We start from the raw sequence: 21,954 nt of genomic DNA, 5'->3' as shown, positions 1-21,954 counted from the left end.
GTAAATGCCAATCTAAGTACAATATGGAAAATAGATACTGTCAAACACATTTGCTGACTTTTTTTCCAATTGTGACTAAAAGTGAAACACAACACTATTGATATACTTTGATTCTATATGACACTGGTTGTGGAGCTCATGACATTTGAGTTAAACAACCATAATAATACAAAATTGACATGTCGCACATTAAATGAATGGAAAACTGGTTAACTGACATTTCAAAACATGAATTTAAATGAAGAATGATCACAGAACAGGAATTCTGCTGGGATAGCTCCCTGGGCACACTCTAGTTAACATTTTTATCAACAATTTGGAAGAAAACCCAAAGGTTTACAGAAGACTCAGTCATTAAGGTAGAAGTTGGTAATAAAAAGAAAAGATCACTGAGACTCATTGACAAAGATTATGCGGTGATCTGGTGCAAATTAATAAAATAAGATCTAACTATAAAACCACAGGAACAAAAACTTCAGGAGGATAGGCTGGCTATTCCATAAGGGTTTGAAAAGGTCTAAGGGGGTTAATTCAATAATTATACCACTTTTTAACTGGAGTATCTGGGGCAGTGTTCAAGGCCAAGTTGGACAGAACCTTGGGCGACATGGTCTATCTATTATGAGGTGTCCCTGTCCACAGCAGGGGGGTTGGAACTAGATCATCTTAAGGTCATTTTCAACCCTAACTTCTTTATGATTCTATGAAACAGAATTCACTAAATTTGCATTCACAACCCATGTCAATACTATCAAGTATGAATGTACTTTAAGAGTAACATACTCCACTGTCCTGAATACAAAGAGGATGAAGTGAATCCATATTACATCATGCTGTTAATATGCAGTCACAGCTCATGCTGTAATGGTTCTGAAGGGAACATTACGGTGTATTTGGAGAGTATGTCTGAAAAATAACACACAAGTTCTTAACAAGCTCCTTGGCAGCATGTAAGATGAAGGACCCTCAAAGCTGAACATGTGAATGGCATTTTTTCCTTTCGTTCAGTTTTAAGTCTTATCACAGAAATTCTTTTTCCTTCCCCTCATTGTGGTGGCTGACAAAATAGCCCACTTAAAGGAAACAAATCTCTGTGCCAGGAGTACCTGTGTAGCAGAATCTGCCCCTAAATTAGATGGTAGCAGTTGCTGCATTATGTATACCAATCCTGACAAACACACCTGGAATCTCCAGTCGTTTTATGAACCCAGTTAATCTACATATGTTTAATTCAGCACACACTGACCAAGGTAAAGTTTACACATTGAAGCCTGTTGCTTTTTGATGGTGTTCTTACCTGGGCAATAAACCAAGGAATTAAAGCCCAGTTAGAACTTAAGAGGAGTTCTAGAGTCTTTCCTCTCTCAGCACCATGGGGTCCAGTGGGTGATGGAAGAGACGCAGGTCCTCCTGGTACTCTTGTCAACATTGTAGCTTCAAGTAGCCCTTAGCACCTTTCCATGAGATGTGACGTCTCCCACACCCATCAGCCTTACACAGCTCATGAAGCAGGTGCTGGATGTCTAGTTCAAGGGGTTACAATGACATGATTTCAGAGAGTGCTATGCTCTGAGAGACTGCTTGAGGGATGTACCCTTTACGGGTAGGATCCAATTTACCTTTCCCACAAATCTCCATTTCTGTGTGCATGAGTGAGTGCAACATGTATTAACACAGAAATAAAAACATGGGTTATTGTAAGTGCAGGTTTTGTGGCTGAGATTACCCAACTTTACTTGGTATGTTGAGGATAGATGCCTTAAAATGTCTTTAAAGTCAATTAAGAAGTAATTTATGTACAGTTTACATTTGTGTGCAGAAGATTTTGATACTTTCTAGAACAGAGATCTTTGTGTCAAGTTAAGTGAACTATCAGGTATTGTTATAGTGGCATAGACACAAACAAAAATAAAAGTGTTTAGCACAAAATTGTGTATAAATTATCTCAGATGATTGAAAATTGTGTATATTTATTCATATTTCAAAATAGCCCAGGCACAATTTTGCAAGTACACGGAAGCATATTCTCCAAATGGGAGCAAAACCAGAGAAGCATATAGAACAAAACACATGGCAGAACATCTGAAATAAGTATAAATAGTATGAAAGTTTTCTAAGTCTACAGTGATATCTACTAGGAGTACACTTGCCAGCATTACAAAAAGGCAACCAAATAATACAAGTAATAAATAGCATAACATGAACTTTCTAAATAAGTTTATGTTAGCAGCATATAGTTGCAACTGTTCAAGAACAGAAGAATGCTTGTACACTGTATATAAATGCACATATGCACACTTATACAGGTACAACTGGAAGGCCCCAAGAACAAAAATACCCAGGGAAAATGATCAAGGTAATTTTTACGCGTGATACAGTATATAAAAACAATGCATGCATTGTTCCAGCATGTTAATGATAAAAATCACATCCACAAGTCGAATCAGAATTAACTCTTCATCAAACTACGCGCTTTCCATGCTGTACCCATGCTGGATTACTCTGTCTTATACCACATTCCTTCTTTATGGACCACATTTGGATGCTAATTTTAGGAGGACTCAGAAGTTGTAGTTTCCTATGATCTGACAGGAGGAATCAGATCTCAGATTTGAAAAAAAAGTAACTATGAAAATAAAACAAAAAACCCACAAAACCTGAGTGAAGGGGGGACACATGACAGCAAAGGGCTTCTATTCAGCCAAAAGATGGGTCAAGAGGAATGTCACTTTTCTGTGGGGCAGTCAATACAGTGGCCTCACTTAGCAAGCTATAGTTTACATGATGGAGTGGTCCTAAGGATATGAACTAGACTCTTTTTGGATGAAACTAAAAAATGTGCTCCAGTCCCTAGTGGCATTGAACCCATGGCCCAGACTAAAGATTGTGCATGGTGTGGAGATCAGGTCCTTAGCACCAGCACTTTCAGGCTGCACATCTGATTCAGCTGAGCCAATTCCTCACTAACACAGACATAGGCTTTGGAAATATACAGAATAAACATGAATTCACAAGTACTACAACCTATATTTAGCATAAATTAGCTTTACTTGTTCTTGCTTGCCACTATCAGGAAAAATGCTTTCCCTCTAGACACTATTTCTTTGTAGATGTGTGTGCATGTATCTATGTATGAGGAATGGATAGACGAACAAGCAAAAGAGTAGCGAGCGCTCACTTTGCTTTTTTCCTCTGGCCATCCTCAGAAATACTATTTCCAGCAGCAATAATATGAAAAAAACTACAGGCATCTTTGCCAATCTTCTGCCATTCCTGTTAAGACGATACTCCCATAAATGTCAAAAATTTGTGATCTCTGCCTACCAACATCCTGACACTCTCTGTGTCAATAAAATCATCCCCAATGTTTCACTCAGACATGAGATTCATTTAGAACATAGGATTTGTGACTGTTAACACTCGAGCAGGTTCACAAAAGCAAGCTTAACTATTTCTACTATTCCAGTGAAAAATGCCAATTTTACTAAGTATTTCCTGACTGGTTTCAACAATTTATTTCCTGTCAGCTGCTAATGGCACTTACAGAGCTCCAGCAAAGTGCTCTATGCAGCACGTGATATGAGATGAAGAAAAAGCACTGTTTAAGCTGCTTAAACTAGGTTTGCACATAACTTACATTATTTATTATAGTGTGAGAATAAAATGTGTAACATGCTATCATGCATAGTACATGGTAAGAACATGCATTAGTTCAAGTTTACAGTCTCTTTCTGGGCAGTAAATCAGAACAACAGTGGCAGATGCTGACAGCTGCTTATCTTCAGGAATTCCCAGAAATAGCAGCAAGTGATGCAAAAAAAGGCGCAAAATCAGCTATTTAAAACACCCATAGAACAATCACTCTTGCTGAGTTAATCATACAGACAAGAACAAAACCCAGGAATATCTTTCCCACCACATTCAAAGAAACTGGGTTCAGGACTTGGGGTGAGAGTGTGCCCAAGCAAGGTTATGCTGCTGACTTGAGGGAGCGTCCCTGCTCTGACACACATTACTCTTTGCCCCCAGGTTAGCATCACCAATCCCCTGGACTCACCAAAGGGAAGGATGGGCAGACTTTGTGCAGAAAACAGGCTACATAGTTCAGCTGGAGAATGCACTCACCCCATGGGGATGGAAAGGGCCCAAAGCTGTGGCTGGGTGAGGAACCTAGAAAGGATGGGGAGCAGGTCTGGGTATACCACACAGATTGTTCCAGCTTCTGCAGAAGCCCTGTCTTTCAGTTAGGAGAGACCCTCTCTTTCTCCTTCTGCCCCTTTCTGGAGGGTTTGCCTAGGAGACTCTAATCCAGAATGGACATGTGAGACTTTTGTAGATTATGCAATAAAAGGTTTTCAAGGACCTTACTTTTCTCTGTGTCACTGGCTATACATCACAGCAAGAGCCAGAAAAATGCACATGAATCTGGTGTTTCACTATTTACATATCATTCTTCAGTCCTCCATGGTTAAGTCACATTGCTGTGCATCTTCTCAGGAAAGACTGAACAGAATGAGACACATCTACTGAAAATGAAACACTTTCTCCTCAAAAGAACTATGCCTGGTCAAGAAAAACAGACCTATTTTAGTAAATACATGACTCTGTTGTATGTAGTACATCCCAACACCCAGAGACAGCTCCTATGTAATCCTTTGGCACTCAGAGTTTCACTGCTCTGGGCACCCTAAGATTCATCACAAACAAACCCCCAAGAAATAGTCATCAAAATATAAGCAACAATATGTAAAGTGCTTCTGATTTTCTGCTTACTAAGGGTGACATCCAGTTATAATTCATGAGTGAACCTTGTTTAATTCTTACATGCTTGGAAATGTCCTCTGGTTGAGCATGTGGGTTCTGCTGCCAGGTATCTTTGTGTAGGCTCCTACTTTTGTCCAGCCCACAAGCAGGTAAATAAAGGCTGTCTGCATCAGCACTCCAAGTGCGGGATGGGCTTCTCTTTATTAACTAAGCGATGCATTATGTGCATATGGTACTTCTCAGACAAAACACTGCTTACCTTATTATCCAGGAGTGCAAAGGTTTTACTCGAATGGGTGCTGTATTCATAAACTTGTTAAAATAATTTCCATTAGTTTTGAATTGAGTCCTCAGAGATACCTACATTAGTGAGCCTTCAGTTCATTTGTGTCAGGCTGACTTCTTCATCCCTAGTGTTGTCTATATAGAAATCCTTAACAACACAGAATTTACCTCTACTTTGGCCTGTAAAGGGCATTTTTTCCCATGTAATTCCTACTAGAGAGGGTAAGACAATAATTCTACAGAGAAGCTAAAGGTATTTGAAGAATCAGAATACTTTGGTAAAGTATTTCTATGAGAGATCAATGGGTACTCCTCTCCTAAAGCACTTTAGGGGCATTTTTTAGAAGCTGGAACACCATCTGCTCCTAAGTAGAACTCTTACTCAGTCCTTCCTACTTATTGATGTAACTGATACAAGCAGTCTGCAGATGGAGCCTCCCAACACAGATGGAAAGGGAATTTGGCTGGATACAGAGACTATGTTTTCTTTCTGTGAACGTGCCTTGATATAAGATGAGGGATGCAATCCAGATATCTAGTAGGGTTGAAAAGGTTGGGATCATGTGTGCTATATCTGTTTGGAAAAACAAAGAACAGGTTTTTATGTTACTCAGTTAATTACCAGCAAATTAGTAATTACCAGTCAATAAGATGGTGTTTTTTTTCTTTTCCCCTTGGGAAAAAATTCTTCTCCTATTTAAAACTCTTTTTCCTTGGAAAAACAAACAAACCAAATCAGAATGTAATGCACATAAAATATAAAGTGTATTAAAATTTAAACATTTATTAAAACCAAGCCTACAGCAAGCTAAACAATAAATGCCTTTTTGTTTTTTCTTCAAGAAGTTTATTTTAAATAACTAACTAAATAATTAAAGAAAACATTTGGTGACCGCTTAGCTGACTGATGGCAAAAAAAAGTGCACCAGATTATTTGAGAATATTCCGCTTTTAGCAGCAATGTGAAGATCTATTTTGAAAACCTCAGGTAATCTCCCTGCTTGTTTTATACACAGGAGTAGTTGATTAAAATAGGACTGCTTGAATGAATAAGCAATTAGGATCTGATTACATTCAGGTAAACTGTAGTAGGCTTTATTTTAAAGAATTAATAAATGACTCTCAGCTGATGTCTAAACTGCTCTCAGAAGGTCATCAAGATCTCTTACTGCCCAGCCAAGTACTGAGATTCTTTTTTCATTGCCACAGTTCTGATTTTTAACAGATTTCAACTAAGTAATTTCTTTGTAGAATCGTCTTTAACACTGTGGTCACAGTTCCTTACCCATATAATAAAAATCATGCAAATATGTGTTTAGTTTATGCTAAAGACAGGCTCATTTAAATAAGGGAACTGATGTTCATTTACTCTAGTGTGAATGAAGCCTGCTGCAATGTTTCTAAAAGTGGATCTGCTCTAACTGCAAATCCAAGCAGAGAGCAACACTTTTACTATTCTCTGTGGCAACTGCACTCTAATGATGTTCTCAATTTTGCTGTACACTTAGCTGTTCTTAGAGCTGTATTTTTCTTAGCCAGCCTTTGCATGAGATATTGTTTCATACAGCATGCAAGCACTCTACAAGGAACTTCAGTATGAAGCACATATTTTGCAAGAGTTTTATGGTGATCTGGCAAGTCTTAATTATCTTAAAAACTTTTGCAGGATTAAAAACTGCCTTTCGTATGAAAACAACTTGCTGGGATGAAAGACTGTGCTTCATGAGGGTGCTTCTCATGTAAATGTGGCCAGCCCAACTGCACTTCCATGTGCAAAACTTTCATAGTAGTTTTTTGTTAACCCAAAGACCTTCTAAATGCAAGTTGAGTTTGATATTCTCCTTCTCAGCTCCTCTTCCCACAAGGGAATTATAGGTTTTCCCAGGCTGCTCTGGGCAATATGTGTAGAACATTGTCCCTGGTTCTGCATGTCCTGCATTCTTCAAATCCTGCATTACAATTCTTTTTTATTAGCTTTCCATCTATCCAGCCATCCATCTGGACTGAAAAGTTGCATATGCATGTGGTGCTAAACCTAGCTCACTGTCTTTTGCTGCTGCAACTCTTTATCCATCCATGAGCCTTCCCCCTCTTGATTTTATCCCACGCTATATTAGCCTACAATTGATTTTAAACTCCAGGGACAAGAAGCAGCCAGTTCAAATTACTTGTATAATATAGCAGTGCCTGTAGCCTTCAGACACTTTGGGCACCTCTCCTGTGAGGCATTATACAAATACATTGCAAATGAGAATATCTGTCTCAAGAGCTTACAGGAAAGTCAGTCAAGACAGGGAGTAGAAAATATTGTTTTCCTTTTCCAAACAGAAAGGTAAGACATCAAGTCACTCAAGAAGTATGGGACGGAGCCTGCATTTAAATATAGATGTTTATACAGGATCATAAGAATGGTCCCAGTCTGTCTGACAGCCAGCATGAACACTTACAGCACTAAAGTAAGCAGTGAAAGCTGAGCTGTATTGAGAATAAAATCAGAACTCTGCATTTACAGTAGGAAATAGAAGGGGCGAGACAGATGATACCCTGGCATCATCTACCAACAGCAAGAAGAAACTAGTGATCAGGAAGAGGAACACTGGTGAAGAGATCTCCTCCTCATCCTAAGGGTTGCAGCTGCAGCTGAGAGAATACATATGCCATGAACATATAAAATATAAATTTATATATACAAATATACAATAGGAAATAGTCAGTATACAAATACTTACATGTAAAAATAGCTTTTTACTTTCCCCTTTTCATGATTTACAAAAGCATACAAAGTTTCCTGTTGGTTAATGCTTAAGTAGTGTGAGTAAACCCTGTGTGTCATGTTTCACACATAATTCTTTCAAGTGTTCACAGTATTGGCGATTACAGTGTTGAATCTGACATTCCAGATGTTAAAATATTCATAGGACACATTCTAAACTTAAAGCATTAATTTAAATACAGTTTAAATAAAACTTACATGTATAGTTGAATTATGGTCATATTACAAATGAGTCTGCTGCAGTTGAAAATATTCCATGAGAGTAAGCTTGGAAATACATAGTTCAACTAGAGATGAGTATATTTTAAAATTATTGAGCTACCTCTTGATGTGCAGATAATACTGCAAGGGGGTGAGTTCTTTCAACTCCATTTGAAGCAATGCAAGCTGAGAGAACCCAGTATTACAAATTATGCTCAGCAGGAAAGCAGATGCACAGAGCAATTCATCATCAGATCTAGACACACTGTCACTTTCTTCAAATACCCAACAGACAAGAATAAATGACAGGTACCATTGTTTTTGTGTTAAGAATAAATGCTCTGTAGCATTCTTCATCAGGAAAGTGCTTTATGGATTTAAATTAATCCTCACAATTCCCTTGTGAGGTAGATAGATACTATCCCTGCTTTTAAGATGGAGAAACTGGAGATTTTAAATAAATGATGATGACTGCCTAGGAAATACTGTCAAAATACAGGTATTTGGATGTTGGAGCAACTCGAAGACACAACTAGAGTAAATGGATTTGTTTGTGAGATAACACTAGCCAGCTTGGGTACTGACGGTAGGGTTGGTAAAACACTCAAAGGTTCAGCATGGACTGCAAAACACAATCTTTGCTAAGTGCCATGCTGCTGGAGCTAAACTGTGGGACAACAGCCTCCAAAAGCAGAAATCACATAATCCAATCAGGTGCAGCCGGACCAGGGCGGAAGGAAGCTGCATTTCAGAAGTTATGAACTAATCATGAGCCTTAGAGTAAGCAGTATCTTCTCATGCAAGAGTTGTATACAGTTCAAGAACCATGTTTAGCTCATCTCTAATTTTACCATATATGCAGGTGCTCGCATGTGTTCAGCTGTTTTTTTAGATTAATTCACTCATAGACTTTGGAGGTCTGTATTTTACCTCATATTTCTTTTGTGGAAAATTTCTACCAATACCAGCTGCAAATACGAATTTTAATTACGTAAGGTGATGAACAAGTTTTAAAGGACCATCATGTCCTCTGTGTGCACTTGTATATACAGGAAATCTCATCTGTCTTTAATTACTACTGCCTTGAAATGAAATCCAGTTAAAGTATAAAGTGCATTGTGTGGAGTACAACCCTAAGAAATAACAAACAATGTGTCTGCATCCCACAGATGATTAATTTGCTTAACAGCTGAACCATCACCCCCTTTGTCTTCTGGCTTTTAGTTTAGTGTTACCTAGGCTGAGAAAGGCCAGCCAGATGTAAGCAAAATTGTTGTAAACTGAGACATTTTTGTAATATACTGTTAAGGGAGTGTTGAGAAAACCAGTATCAAGACACTGTCCAATTGGGGTGTGTAAATATTATTGTGTGTTTCTTGGCCCATTTAGCAAATACTTTCTTTTCCGTGATGAACCTATGGCCTCCATATGGAGCGTTTTCATGTAGAAAGTATTCCTCGCATTCATCTCTTCCTGGCTCGTAATAGTGATAGGGAACTTTACGAAAGCCTTCTGACCTAGAGAAAAAAAACAAACAAACAAACAACAAAACCAAAGAATTATTTCCAACAATATATACTGCTTCTCAATACAGGATATAAGCATCCTGGCTGGTATCAGAAATAGTGTGTCTAGCAGGACTAGGGAAGTGGTTGTCTCACTTCACTCGGCACTGGTGAGGCTGCACCTTAAATAACATGCTCAGTTTTGGGTCCCTCACTAGAAGACATTGAGGTGCTTTGCCTGTGTCCAAAGATGGGCAACAAAGGTAGCGAAAGGTCTAGAGAACAAGTCTCAACCAGCACAGACTCTTCCTCATACAGGAGCAGCTGAGGGAACAGGGATTATTTAGCCTGGAGAAAAGGAAGCTCAGGGGAGACCTGATCACGCTCTGCAATTACCTGAAAGGAGGTAGGTGTCAGTCTCGCCTCCCAAGTAACAAGTGACAGGTTGAGAGGAAATGGCCTCAAGTTATGCCAGGTGAGGGTTAGACTGTATATTAGGAAAAATTTCTTCACCAAAAGAGTTGTTAAGCACTGGAACAGGCTGCCCAGGGAAGTGGTGGAGTCACCATCCCTGGAGGTATTTAAAAGATGTGTAGATGTGGCACTTAGGGACATGGTTTAGTGGTGGACTTGGCAGTGCCGGGTTAACAGTTGGACTCAGTGATCTTAAAGGTCTTTTTCAACCTAAGCGATTCTGTGAATTATCTGAAATCCTTTCTATGTGTCAGCACCTGAGCTCCTTCACAAAGTTGTATAAGGGCTTTCATTAGAGCATGATTTCAATTATTTTTTTCCTATAGAAAATGAAGCTAACTGTATCTCTCAACATACACTGGTCTTACCAGCCAGTAAGAAGCTGATGGGCTGACTCTTATGGGTACTGCATATTTTGTTTAACCAGTGAGAACTCGGTCCATAAGGCTCCATCCCTAATCAGACCGTTCTCATTGGATAGCCCCAGCTCTTGAAACTGGTACTTGAACTAGCTGAATAAGACAGTTATAAGAACAATATATAGAATTGTAGCTTTAAGGAAATCCATCATTCTCTGCTGCCAACAGACTGGAGTGCTATCATGCTGTTTACTGGTTTTGCATCAGTGCTATGCAACGCCAGCTTGGCTGAACTCTGTGAGGACAACTTTAGTCCTGTCACCCCTCATCTCAGGGAGACTAATGTGTTTTCATAAACAAAGAACAACATATGTTCGTTCCATCTGGATGACTCAATCAGTGAGATCTGCAAGTTCTAAAAAGTCAGACTCTAATGTTAAGATACCCTAATTAAATAGCTGTGACTCAAATCTTAAATTCTTTTTATTAGGGTCTGCCAGGAATGAGTCCCACACTGGAGTAACAGAGAATGAGGAGTGAGGGTCTGCACAAGGACTTTAGGAGCTGAGGACCCACTGGACTGATTACATGCAAGACTTGAACCTGTCTAGGTACAGAATAATAGATCTATACTAATATCATACACTGTTTATGACATTCCCTGGTTTTCTGAATGAGGAATAGTTACATTTTGTATTTTTATACCATACACTGTAGATTAAAACATTTAACTTGGATTTTTGAAGACTGTGTTTAGTTACACTTCTGACAACAGGATTAATCAATTGTCACTGTAAGGTCACCAGCAGTAGTTGGTTGGAATTTATGTCAGTTTACTGTGATAAAGCTTACAGGACTTGTTTTATTATCTAATTAGAAACATGCTACTACTCAAAACAAGTCATGTATAACCTAGAAAGTTCAAGTAGGTTTCTCAATGGTGGTGAAATGTAATTTCAGGTAACTATCCTGGGCTAACCAGTTTCTTTCGCTTCTAGCTGTATTTGGTATTCAGAGAACCAACATATTAGTATTTCCTCTATAGATTTGTTTTAGCAGTAGAAGTAAGTACTAGAAAAGTAGAAGTAAGTCAGAAAAGTATGAACATACTCTGTTTCCATGTAATTCAGGAACTGCAAAAGATCTTTGATTAAAAATAGTTCCCTATGACAACCAATGTTAGATTTTGTAAATGTTTTTATCAACAGTAAATGCCATATCAGGACTAAATATGTTGACAATACTGTCACATCAATGCCAAACAGTGGGAAATGACTGCCTGATCCATTCTGGGGATTTATGATATTAAAACAAATTGTGAAATTTTGACAAGACATCAGAATTGTAGATGCATGAACATAATATCCTGTGATCTTACTTGCAGTAGGTGTCATTTATCATCCCATAGACGTGAATTCCATAGCAGGCATCCATAGCCAAAATTAAGGTAAACCAACCCGTACTGAGATATGAACCTGACTGGACCCTGTAAAAATACAAAATACACGAAACAATTGTGATGAGAAATTAGCAACACTTTGCCAAAGAAGTATAATCTATTGGCTGGGACAAAAGGCATAAAACAACTTGACAATCTGTCAAAACAATACAACTATCTTGAATTATTTATAGTTATGCTCTCATTCTTCCCAGCTTGGGGCCTCAAGCAACTGTCCACAAAAGAGATACCATGTTAAATATCTGAAGCCAAACAAAGCATCTCCCATAAGACAGAAAATAATCTGCTTTTACATGTGAAGGATAGCAATTAGTAGAGTGTATAAAATGAGATAAATTTCACCAAAAAGCAAACTACTGGCAGAGTTTGTGCTGCGTGAATGTGAGTATGCACCATCCTCTTCCACAAGCAAAATCTTAATTTGCAGTGGACTATTCTCAGCATGAAAATTCACACAACAATTAAACTTTTAAGGACATTTGGATAGAAAACCATTAAATACAAGACTTTGAAAAACATTGTGCATATCCTTTTGCATAAGTTTGTGTTCTCATTCTTTAAGATAACACAGCAGAGAGAAAAACACAAGAGGACAGTGCCCAGATTGATAGGTTTTGATCAAATAACTAGGTGCATTAAATCAGTCCTAAAGTATTACCTGGATGAGTGACAACAAATGATGAGTAAGAATTTGGCTGTCATGCTGGCTATGTGAGAAAATATATGCTCTGTTAATTACAGACCAAATCCCATTCAGTCTACTGACACAAATGTTCCCAGTGGGGAACTGGTAGACAACAAAGCTACTCATGTAACCTGGGCAAGCAAGACTTACTGCCTTAAAATCTCATAAGTAATAAGAACACACTTTTCTCTCTGCTTATGAACTGGTTGAAGTCCAGCTTTGTGCATATATTGCTTTCAGTTTGATTGAAATAAATCAAAATAATTGTCTTAAAATTATAAATAACTTGTCAAATTTCCAAAGAAATATATCACAGAAGTCATAAAATCATCTTAATAGAGCACCAACTTTGGCTCAGTTTGAGAGAGCTGAGTGAGTAACAGGAAGAGATAATTTAGCTTTATGCCACATCTTTTAGCTCTTGTTTTTTGGGTACAGCAGGGAGCAGTCTGTTCTCCATCATAAGTTAAAGTAGTGTAAAATTTGCACACAGTTAAGTTTTGTTGCAGAAGAACTCCCAAGCAGACCTATGTATGAATCAGTTATCCCCATCAACAAAACCTTCTAAAAACATTTTCATTGTGGGGTAGGAATAAAGCTTTCATGTGGAAAACACACCATCACACAGCAACTTATGCAGCCTATAAAACCCAACTGTCCTGCGAGACAGAAGAAACAACCTCAAGTGTTTCTTGCTGGTTCAGAGCAAGAATGTAGTACAGCATCCTGCCTCCCACTTAGTGGCTTTTGGCTCATATTCTGTGTTACTTCCTTGATCTTTCTCATTGAAGTTTGACTAAGTACTAATTAGGATGACTGGTGAAAAAGAAATTGTACAGCCTTTATAATGACATTACCTGCCACATACACAACCAAGATTCAAATTCCTTCTCTGATGAATACCTTTTATTATGGATAGTAGAAAAGTTCCAAGGGGTTTACTTTCCTAAGGAAACTCCAGTACACACCAGTTTAAACAAGTTTTATTTTTTATTTTTTTTAATTGAAAAACAATTACCTCAACTCCCAAAGAGTTTTACTGTACTCAAGAACATTGAAAGTAGTTTAGGTTACATCTTCTCTTTCTTGCACATGTCTGTCATCTTTCATGGGTTAGCTGGTGTAAACTTTTATCCCTGCCTTTCCTGAAATGTCCTTTTCTTTTGGGAAGCTCCTAAGTTTAACTGCTTTTGTAAAGGACCATCCTGGAAATAATAAGTAAAGGGTTAACTTAGCACTGAAGAATGAAAAGTGAAAACAAAAGGCAGGGTGTCAAATACCTGTGTTTCATTAAGTGGACACCAGCTATAATTGTGCTTCTTTACTTGACACTTTTATATCCACAAAACTGTACGTCTGTTTATCTGTCCTGTTATGATCTTTATTTCTTCAAACAGAATGTTCTGTTACTGTCTAGCAAAGAGAATTCCCAATCCAATTCATGTTATTTCTGAGTAACATTCTGCCATGATAAAAAGCTGCACTGATTCTAACTTGCTTTCTGCTCTTACAGCAGAAGAACTCTAGCCTTGAGCTTTTAAAGGCATTTAGAATCATAATAATCATTTATAAGAACACTATGAAGATCAGGAACCTCCAGATAATGGAGGTTTATTGGAGAGTACTACATTGACAGTAGTGTCTGAAACTTGCTATACTCAGGAGGAAAAAGGAATTAAAAAAAAAAAAGAATTAATCAATATTTCATGTCTTGTTTTAACACCATTGGACCTTAGTCCTCTCATCTATATACTACGCTAGCAGGATAAATAAAAACAGCAGAGTTCCCAGATACCTTCCCTTGGAGATGAAGTACATGACAGAATACAGATTAAATGCTTTAAAATAAAGCACATTCCTCCAATTTTTTTGCTCTGAAGATAAGTAGAGAGGCAAGGGAATATACTTAAGCAGTGGGGATTCTGGATGATTTGGTAACACCTTAGAGTTCAATCTGATACCATAAACATACTTTCAACATTCTAATGAAAGCAATATTAGAAATATGAAAACAATTTTAGCTGTCCCCAAAAAGTCATACATCTCTGCATACCTTTTAAAATATTACCCCATAAAACTATAGGGCAAAGCTATGTCTCAGCCCTTGCTATTATGCTAACACTGTGCACTCAATTTATTTCTCTACAGGAGAGCTTTACATGTTTGGGCAGGACTTTTTGAGACTCATTAGAAAGAGTTCCTCTTGTTACTGTAATTGAATTCAGATTTCAAATTTTACACACTGAAAAGAATCCTCCTTATGTGTAGCATAAGGCTATGTCACTGCACAAATCTGAGGGAAGGAGGACATTAATCCCAAAATAGGGAAAACAAGAGTTTGTTAGACAGCATCCATAGAACTACTATAGGCAAATTTATTGTGATATATGTCCATACAGCAAATCCAAAATTGTTCCCTATAGCTCACAGTGACTTTTTCTTATACTCTAAAATTAATGGGGCACCATATCAAGGCAGGAAATTGTCTCAACAGCTCAGGAGAGAATAATGCGCTGTTTTTCAAAAAATGCATTTTAAAGATGTCTTTTTCTTTCACGACATGATTTACAGCTGGATGCAGCAATAAAAAGGCAATGCTCACAAAAAGTTACTTTGTTTATCTTGAAAATGAAAGCTTATTTTGGATACTTCCTACATTATTAAGATTCTTGAAGAAATGTTAGTGTTGGGATGTAATTCATCCTGCTAAATACCATCCAGCATTTCAGGAAAGTACATATCCATATGCTTAACATTAAACATATGAAAAGACCAATGGAATCAACATTATTGGGATACTTGAAACAAAGTATATGCTTACCTAGCTTGCTCTTAGGGAAGGTTTAAGTGCTTAAAATGTCATTATTTCAATTCAGAATGTAAAAGTAAGCTGCAAGATTAATATTTATTTGCAAGGTTCAAGTCTCAAAACATAGAATTTGCATTTTTAGAAATGCTTTCCATAAACTCCAGTAGAAAGAACTGATTACAGTTTCTCATAACACCTCAAAAAAAGAAAATCACCTTCTATATTTCAAAAGATAGTAAAAAATGTGTTTAGGATTGCTAGAATTGTAATGTGTGATACATAAAGATTTAACTAAAAATTAATTAAAAATAAAAGCAATTTAGACAGGGTTCATTAATCTTAGCTTTCCAATATTCAACAAAAAGCATAAGAAATTGATATAAAGAAGATGGAATAGAGAATGCCTTATAAAAATATTGGTGACTGAAATTAATCTTCTTTGACATCTATAACCATGCTTTGATGTAGGCTAAATGAAGGAAAATCTAGCTCCTTCTCTCATCAGAGGAAAGTGGAGGAACATCAAATATTTTCTTAATGATCAAGGGCAGGTGAGTTCAAATTGGGTAAAAGTTTTGTTGTCACCGGAGTTCTGATTTTACCACAGAATTCTAGGAAGTTCTTTTCTTTCTTCTGTTGTTTCAGGATTTTTTATGTGCACAATCAATTCTAGCTCTATGGTTCAATGCACTGTAATTTCCAGTGGGGACTTCAGTGGCAGAAAAATAAAAACCTGAAAAAAAGGGAAGTTTGTTAATCCCGAGATGATCTGTAGAGCAGCAATTTGGTGTCAATCTGATTGCAGAAAAGAATCTAGAAGCCTTTTTTTTTCTTTCTTTTGGGAGAAATTAGGGAGCACAGAAGGTCAATTAGGAGTGTTAATTAAGATGAAAAACTAAGAGTTGTAGGACTTCAAGAAGCTATGAAGTAATAGAGAGCTTGCCAAAAGCGTTACTAGACACTTTTTTTGCTTAATTTCAAAATATTGCAGTAAAATAAAATTCAACAATGACAGATTGAAATGACAGGATTCTCCAGGGCAATTAGTTGAGAAAAAAAATTATCTTTTCATAAAGGCTGTTTATAGACTCTAATCCTCAGATGACCCTCCTACCAAACTACTGAATCAGAAACAGCTTTACTTGCAGCAGCTTGTCAGGCCCCTTGATTAATAAGTAAGTATAAATAAGGGTGTTGGTCAAAACAAACTAAGAGACCTGTAATGCACAACAGAGTGGAGGCTTCATAATACGAGATGTCCTTCCAACATGCTAAAAGGTTTTTACAAATGATTTGAAATAAATAGCAATATTTTCAAGAACTGTGCCAAGCTTAGCTTTAACTGTATTCAGGTAAACACGTCACTGGTACTTGTCTGCAGTGCATCAAGATACTGTCAATCTTCTGGGAAGGGGTCAGTATACTGTGGTTTTCCCTGGCTTTCTGCCACTTGCCCTGTGTCAGCCTTGACTGTGACTGACCCTTGGGAATGAGGGTGGAAGGTACATGTTCCCTGTGCACTTCCTTGTCAAAGAAAACCAACTCCATGGGTTACTGTAGGGTTTTGCATTGCTGAAAAACGGTGTGTTTCCTTACAACTAAAGATATCAAAACTTGATCTACCAGCACAAACTGGTGATCAGTCACTTAATTCTACTTGCTATATCTTAATCTTCTTAATATACTAGCCAAATCAATGATACTGTTGTCCTTATGTTGACTGAGATTTCTTTTTTTCTGAGGAAGCATCTCCGAATATAGGTGCTGAGCAACCCTTCTTCTTTGGCAAATTAAATGCCCACCTAAGTCACAGATTTGGTCTATGCCTTCCTCTTTGTATCAAAAGTAGAATTGCAAATGACAGATTAGAATGAGCTGGCAGAAAAATATCCCTACTTCTGAGGGAATGGCAAGGTTCATTTTCCTGCCATCTCTATTTTGAGGAGCACATACACTTCTCATGCCAGAAAGCTTGAGAGGAAAAAAGGAAGAAAAACATTTGTACAGGTGAAGAGTAAGAATCTAAATGTTGAAGAGTATTACCTCTAGCCCAGGTTTAATTCTGTTTTCTGTAAGACTTAGTGCTTTGTTGCTAGTAGTTTAATTGTATACTTTCTGGGGAAAAAAATAAAAAAAGGGAAAAACGCACAAGAAGAGCAATGAAGATGCAAGTACAGAAAATTGATTTCACCTGGTAAAATTGGTTGCTACTCCTGCACTCTAAAGATACCTGTTAGGCAGTTGTTTATCATAATTATTCATTCTTCATACATGTGTGCATGCACGCATGTGCTTGCTTTGCATTCCGTACTGGTGCAGGACATCTAATAATAAACACCCATGTCCCTCTAGCAGTGAGCAGACTGTCTCACACATTCAAAAGCCCACACCATGCTTCAGGTCATTTTGAAAAGTGAAACATTTATATATGGACAGATGTTTTATTATCCATCATATATAGTTTTATGCAAAGCTTAAACAAATGGAATGCATTATGAATAGCACAAACCACACTCCAGATTCAGGCAGTGGCTCTGCCCAGCAAGATGTACCTGGGAATGGAGAAGTGATGTACTCCTGCTAGCCAAGACTCTTGATAGATCATCCATACTGCGAGTTCTGAAAATGAAGTGTGGTCAGGTGGCATACCACCCAATTAATCTCCAGAAATACAGGTTTCCTATCTATATTAATACTGCACCAGTGGAACACACAGAACAAGAGCCTGTTTCAATTGAATTTGCTACAAACTCACAGTAAAGGCTACTCTTAGGTCACAAAATAGCTCATGAGAATCTGCCCTCACAGTCTGATTAAAAAAGAGATGTAACAAATAATAAATCCTAGGTCAAAATGGCGTTGGAAAAAAGATAGGTGGGACACTTTTGAATGATCACAAAAGAGAACAGAGAAATTATGGCCTTAATATATTCAACTGCACCTAATTAAAAAAAAAAAAAGTACAACTATTTGACTTACTATTTACCATTTTTGGCAAGACAGGCAAAACAATATTAGAACTAAGGAAGAATCTGTTACTGCAATTACTGAAATCTACGCAGCATCTGCTTGGGTATGTAATTTATGCATCTAGTTCCAGTCTTTGTGTTGTGTACATATATTTTTTTATGCCTTTATTTTCTTTCTCTGCTCTATTCAATATACACACGGAAACCTGAAACAAAGAGAGGGAGTCAAAGAAAAAATAAAGCAGCTTAAAGAAATTGACTTCTGCTGCCCAGGCTTCTGTAGTTTCCTTATTTCTGATTCCTTGACCTGACTTTGATGCATCTCAGCTCAGTCGTGAACTCAGGCAACAAGAGAAGGAAGTTATTTCATCCAGACAGAGAAGGCTCCTTCAGATGCCTTTGCTGCTGAGCTCAGAGAAGAAAAGAATTCCTGTTTATCAAGAGTAATCATAGAGATCCAACTTGCTGCAAAGCACAAAGAAAAGGAACAAGACTAAAGAATTATAATTGTAAACTCTGCCTTCCTGATGATATATATACATATATATGAGGTTACACTCATGCAGAAAAGCCTGTGCTAATCTTTTCAAGTTGAATGGCTTCCCCTCTAGAGAACAGAGTTGCTAGCTAAATTTTTTACTGCTACTGGGCTTCTGCAGCTCTCACTGACTCTTCAAATACAAATTGTGCTCTTGGTGAAAGCTGTTTACAGAACAGTAAATCCCAAACCCAATCTTTTTTTCTTCCCCACTCTCTTCCCTAATTCTGCTTCCAGAAATACATATTCTCTTGATTTGTCTTGAACCAAGAATTCTTTACTTCCCTTTCTTAAGTACACATGGTGGTCTGAGGCATAGCTGATGATATTGCATGTGCTCAACTTATTAGTTAAAGATGCCTTTTGCAAATGGTGCCCTGGCTGCAGTTGTCACATGGAATCTAAAGTCAAGCAGTTTATGCATGATTACCAATAACCTTGACCAACCAGAGGTGTACTGTGCAGAAAAAGAAGCATATGACTCCACACATGCGCTTGGATTTCCCTGGTGAACAAATGGACGTTTAAAACAGAAAGGGATCCACACAAGTGTCAACTACCACAGCCATGCAATTATGCTTGGAATGAAAGGAAGCTAAATTCACATAAGCACATCTGAGGGCTAAGCTCTTGGTATCTTTACACAGCCATTTTTCTCTTCAAAAATCACCTGGGTAAAAATCATTCCACCCTTACAAAGACTGAGTTTATCAGGAAATGCAACTTTTGTGGTCTATGCCAGCATCGCACTTGCTCCGCAGTACAACTACTTATGCTTGCAGTGATTGATGGAAATGGGAGGTAATGCCAAATCTGCTTTCCCTGGACAGTACCTAAGTCTGCAAGTTAGTTGTGGGAGCATGGTGCGTTCCTATCCCACCGTTTTCCACTTTCTAATACTTACTGTAATCCCTGATGGCTGTGACAAAGGGAGTGACAGCTGAAACCTGGACAAAGGTTTCATGACTTGTGCCGTTGGTCTCTATAGGGCAGCTTTATGTGCTCTTCCCTTCACCAGTAGCTGCATCCAGTTTGTTAAGCACTGATTCAGCATTTTCCCATGGGATGAAAGGTAGTAGAGAAGGATTTAGATTATCATCCTTTGTAACCAAAAATGATTCAAAACTCAAAAGTGTGCCAAGTGAAAGAGAAAAAGACGATGACTTTTTCCCACATCTACATTTAAATCAATACTTATTGTCTTGGGTCTGCACATTTTTCTAAAGGGAGGATGCAAACTAAATAGAGCTGCAGTTAATCCAGGATCCCCAAAAAGATTTAATTAAACAGACTTTCTCACCCTTTTCTTTTATTATTGAAGGGCATATACTACTCCTAGCTGCATATTTTAGTGAAATCTGTTGTAAGCGAATACAGAAGATATTTCTTGATTAGTTCTTATCTTGTCAAGACAAGATACTGAAGGGAGTTCATCTAACCTTGGTTGAAAGCAGCTCACATTTTTCAAAGAAACATTTTATATTAGTTTGAGGGGGTTTTTATGTTTAAAGCAAAAAATATGAAACAATTTTGTAAAGGTGCACATTGTATGCAATGCTGGGGTGTGAGCAGAGGCTTTTTTTGTAAAGGTATTTTCTTTACTGCTATGGTAAAAATGAAAGAACAGCTATCACAAGATTGTACCTTAACTCTTTCATTTGAGTGGGGAGAACATTGGACCAGATACTCAGCTCCCAGAAACCGCACTGATGTACATCAGATTATATCCTTTTAAATTTTCTACAATCTGCAGTCATTGTGTTAGTTCAGTCACTAGCTCTTTGATGTTAACATGGAAATGCAATGTTACATTTTTCTCCATTTATGCATTTTCTACATTTCACATTTATCTGAGAACTTTGATTTTCATCAGGATGGATGCTCATCCAAAAAAAGCTTATGGAGAGCCAACCATAATATTAATGGGAAGTTTTATTTCTGAAAGGAAAATATTCACCGAGAAAAGAGAACTCAGACCCCACAGATAAGGCCTCTATCAGGGCATATCCCTCTACCAACTTGTTTCTCCCCAACTGTGGTATTCATAAGAGTATTTCCAAGTCGTCTAAAATAAATTCCTAATTTGTTGCTAGATTACTGACTGATTACTTGCATTACAGTAGCATTGCAGATCCTTGCTGTGCAAGGCAGTATACACTCACATGTGAAAATCCCCGACTCAAAGAGCTTAACTATCAAATAATCAAGAAGAACAGATTCTTTGGAGAACATACATATTCTTATACATAGTTCTCACAAGGAAATGACACATACTGGGATTTCCTCCCTTATATTTAAGGTATGTAAATAAGTAGCAATTTAACATGCATGCAAAAGTCTCTCCACCAAGTGTAGCAGGTAGGATGGAATAAAAAAAATGCAAGCCCCTGTAGTACTGTTCCATAGAAACTTCCTACAATGCTACATTGGGTTATAAAGCCACATTCTCTGGAATTTAATCCCAAGACAAAGTGCTCTTCTCTACACTGCCTGTTTGCACAAACCAGAAGCTCCTTTTAGATATGGAACATCAATATTTTTAGCAAAAATTAATGAAATCTTAAATCCAGACAAATTATTCTGATGTGGAAAAAAAGAAAAATGAGGTAAAAATAGAATTTGTGTGGGTCTGAATTTTAATTCAAATGCAAGAGGCCATAATGTAACCCATCAGTCAAGTGTTGAAGATGAACTGCTAATTACCACAGATGTTGCCTTCCATCTTACTACTGTAACTTTCTCAGATTAACTTTTCCTGGAGGTAAAAAGGAACACAGTATTTCTCTTCCCTTTCCTTTTTTTGACATACAATTTATTGAAACACACATATATAGATTTCATATTACTGTCTAGTATCAATATTAGGGTCTCGCTTCCTCTCTCCCATCCAAATGTCTCTAGTCTTTCACTGGTTTCATAATTAACCCACTCTGTCCAACTATCTGGAAAGAAGCAAATGATCCTAGCTTCTGAGCTACTAAACCTTCCCTTAACTTTTCCATCACTCTGTTTACACAATAGCCGTCTTTCTGATGGGCACCTCTCACTGATGTGTATTGTGGGCAAAAGAGTTTGAGGTCCAGTTAAAGCCCCATTTGAAATATAGGGTCTTAAATCGTCAGGACATGCAAGA

At 37.6% G+C, this 21,954-nt stretch overlaps 1 protein-coding gene across 2 annotated transcripts in view; it reads right to left on the bottom strand.

The window, feature by feature from the left end:
- Positions 1-1,950: 1,950 nt before the first annotated feature.
- The window catches only part of ST6GALNAC3 (ST6 N-acetylgalactosaminide alpha-2,6-sialyltransferase 3), a 239,486-nt gene continuing 219,482 nt past the window's right edge, over positions 1,951-21,954 (bottom strand). For both annotated transcript variants that reach the window (XM_065673600.1, XM_065673602.1), the window contains 2 exons: positions 11,740-11,847; positions 1,951-9,540 (listed from right to left, as the gene is read on the bottom strand). In XM_065673600.1, coding sequence (XP_065529672.1) covers positions 9,354-9,540; positions 11,740-11,847 — 295 coding nt within the window. In that variant the 3' untranslated portion in view covers positions 1,951-9,353. The remainder of the gene's footprint in view (positions 9,541-11,739; positions 11,848-21,954) is intronic.

The sequence above is a fragment of the Lathamus discolor genome, chromosome 3 (assembly GCF_037157495.1).
Source record: "Lathamus discolor isolate bLatDis1 chromosome 3, bLatDis1.hap1, whole genome shotgun sequence".
NCBI lineage: Eukaryota > Metazoa > Chordata > Aves > Psittaciformes > Psittacidae > Lathamus > Lathamus discolor.
The sequence above is the reverse complement of the archived record's forward strand: the minus strand, read 5'-3'. Positions and strand labels throughout refer to the sequence as shown.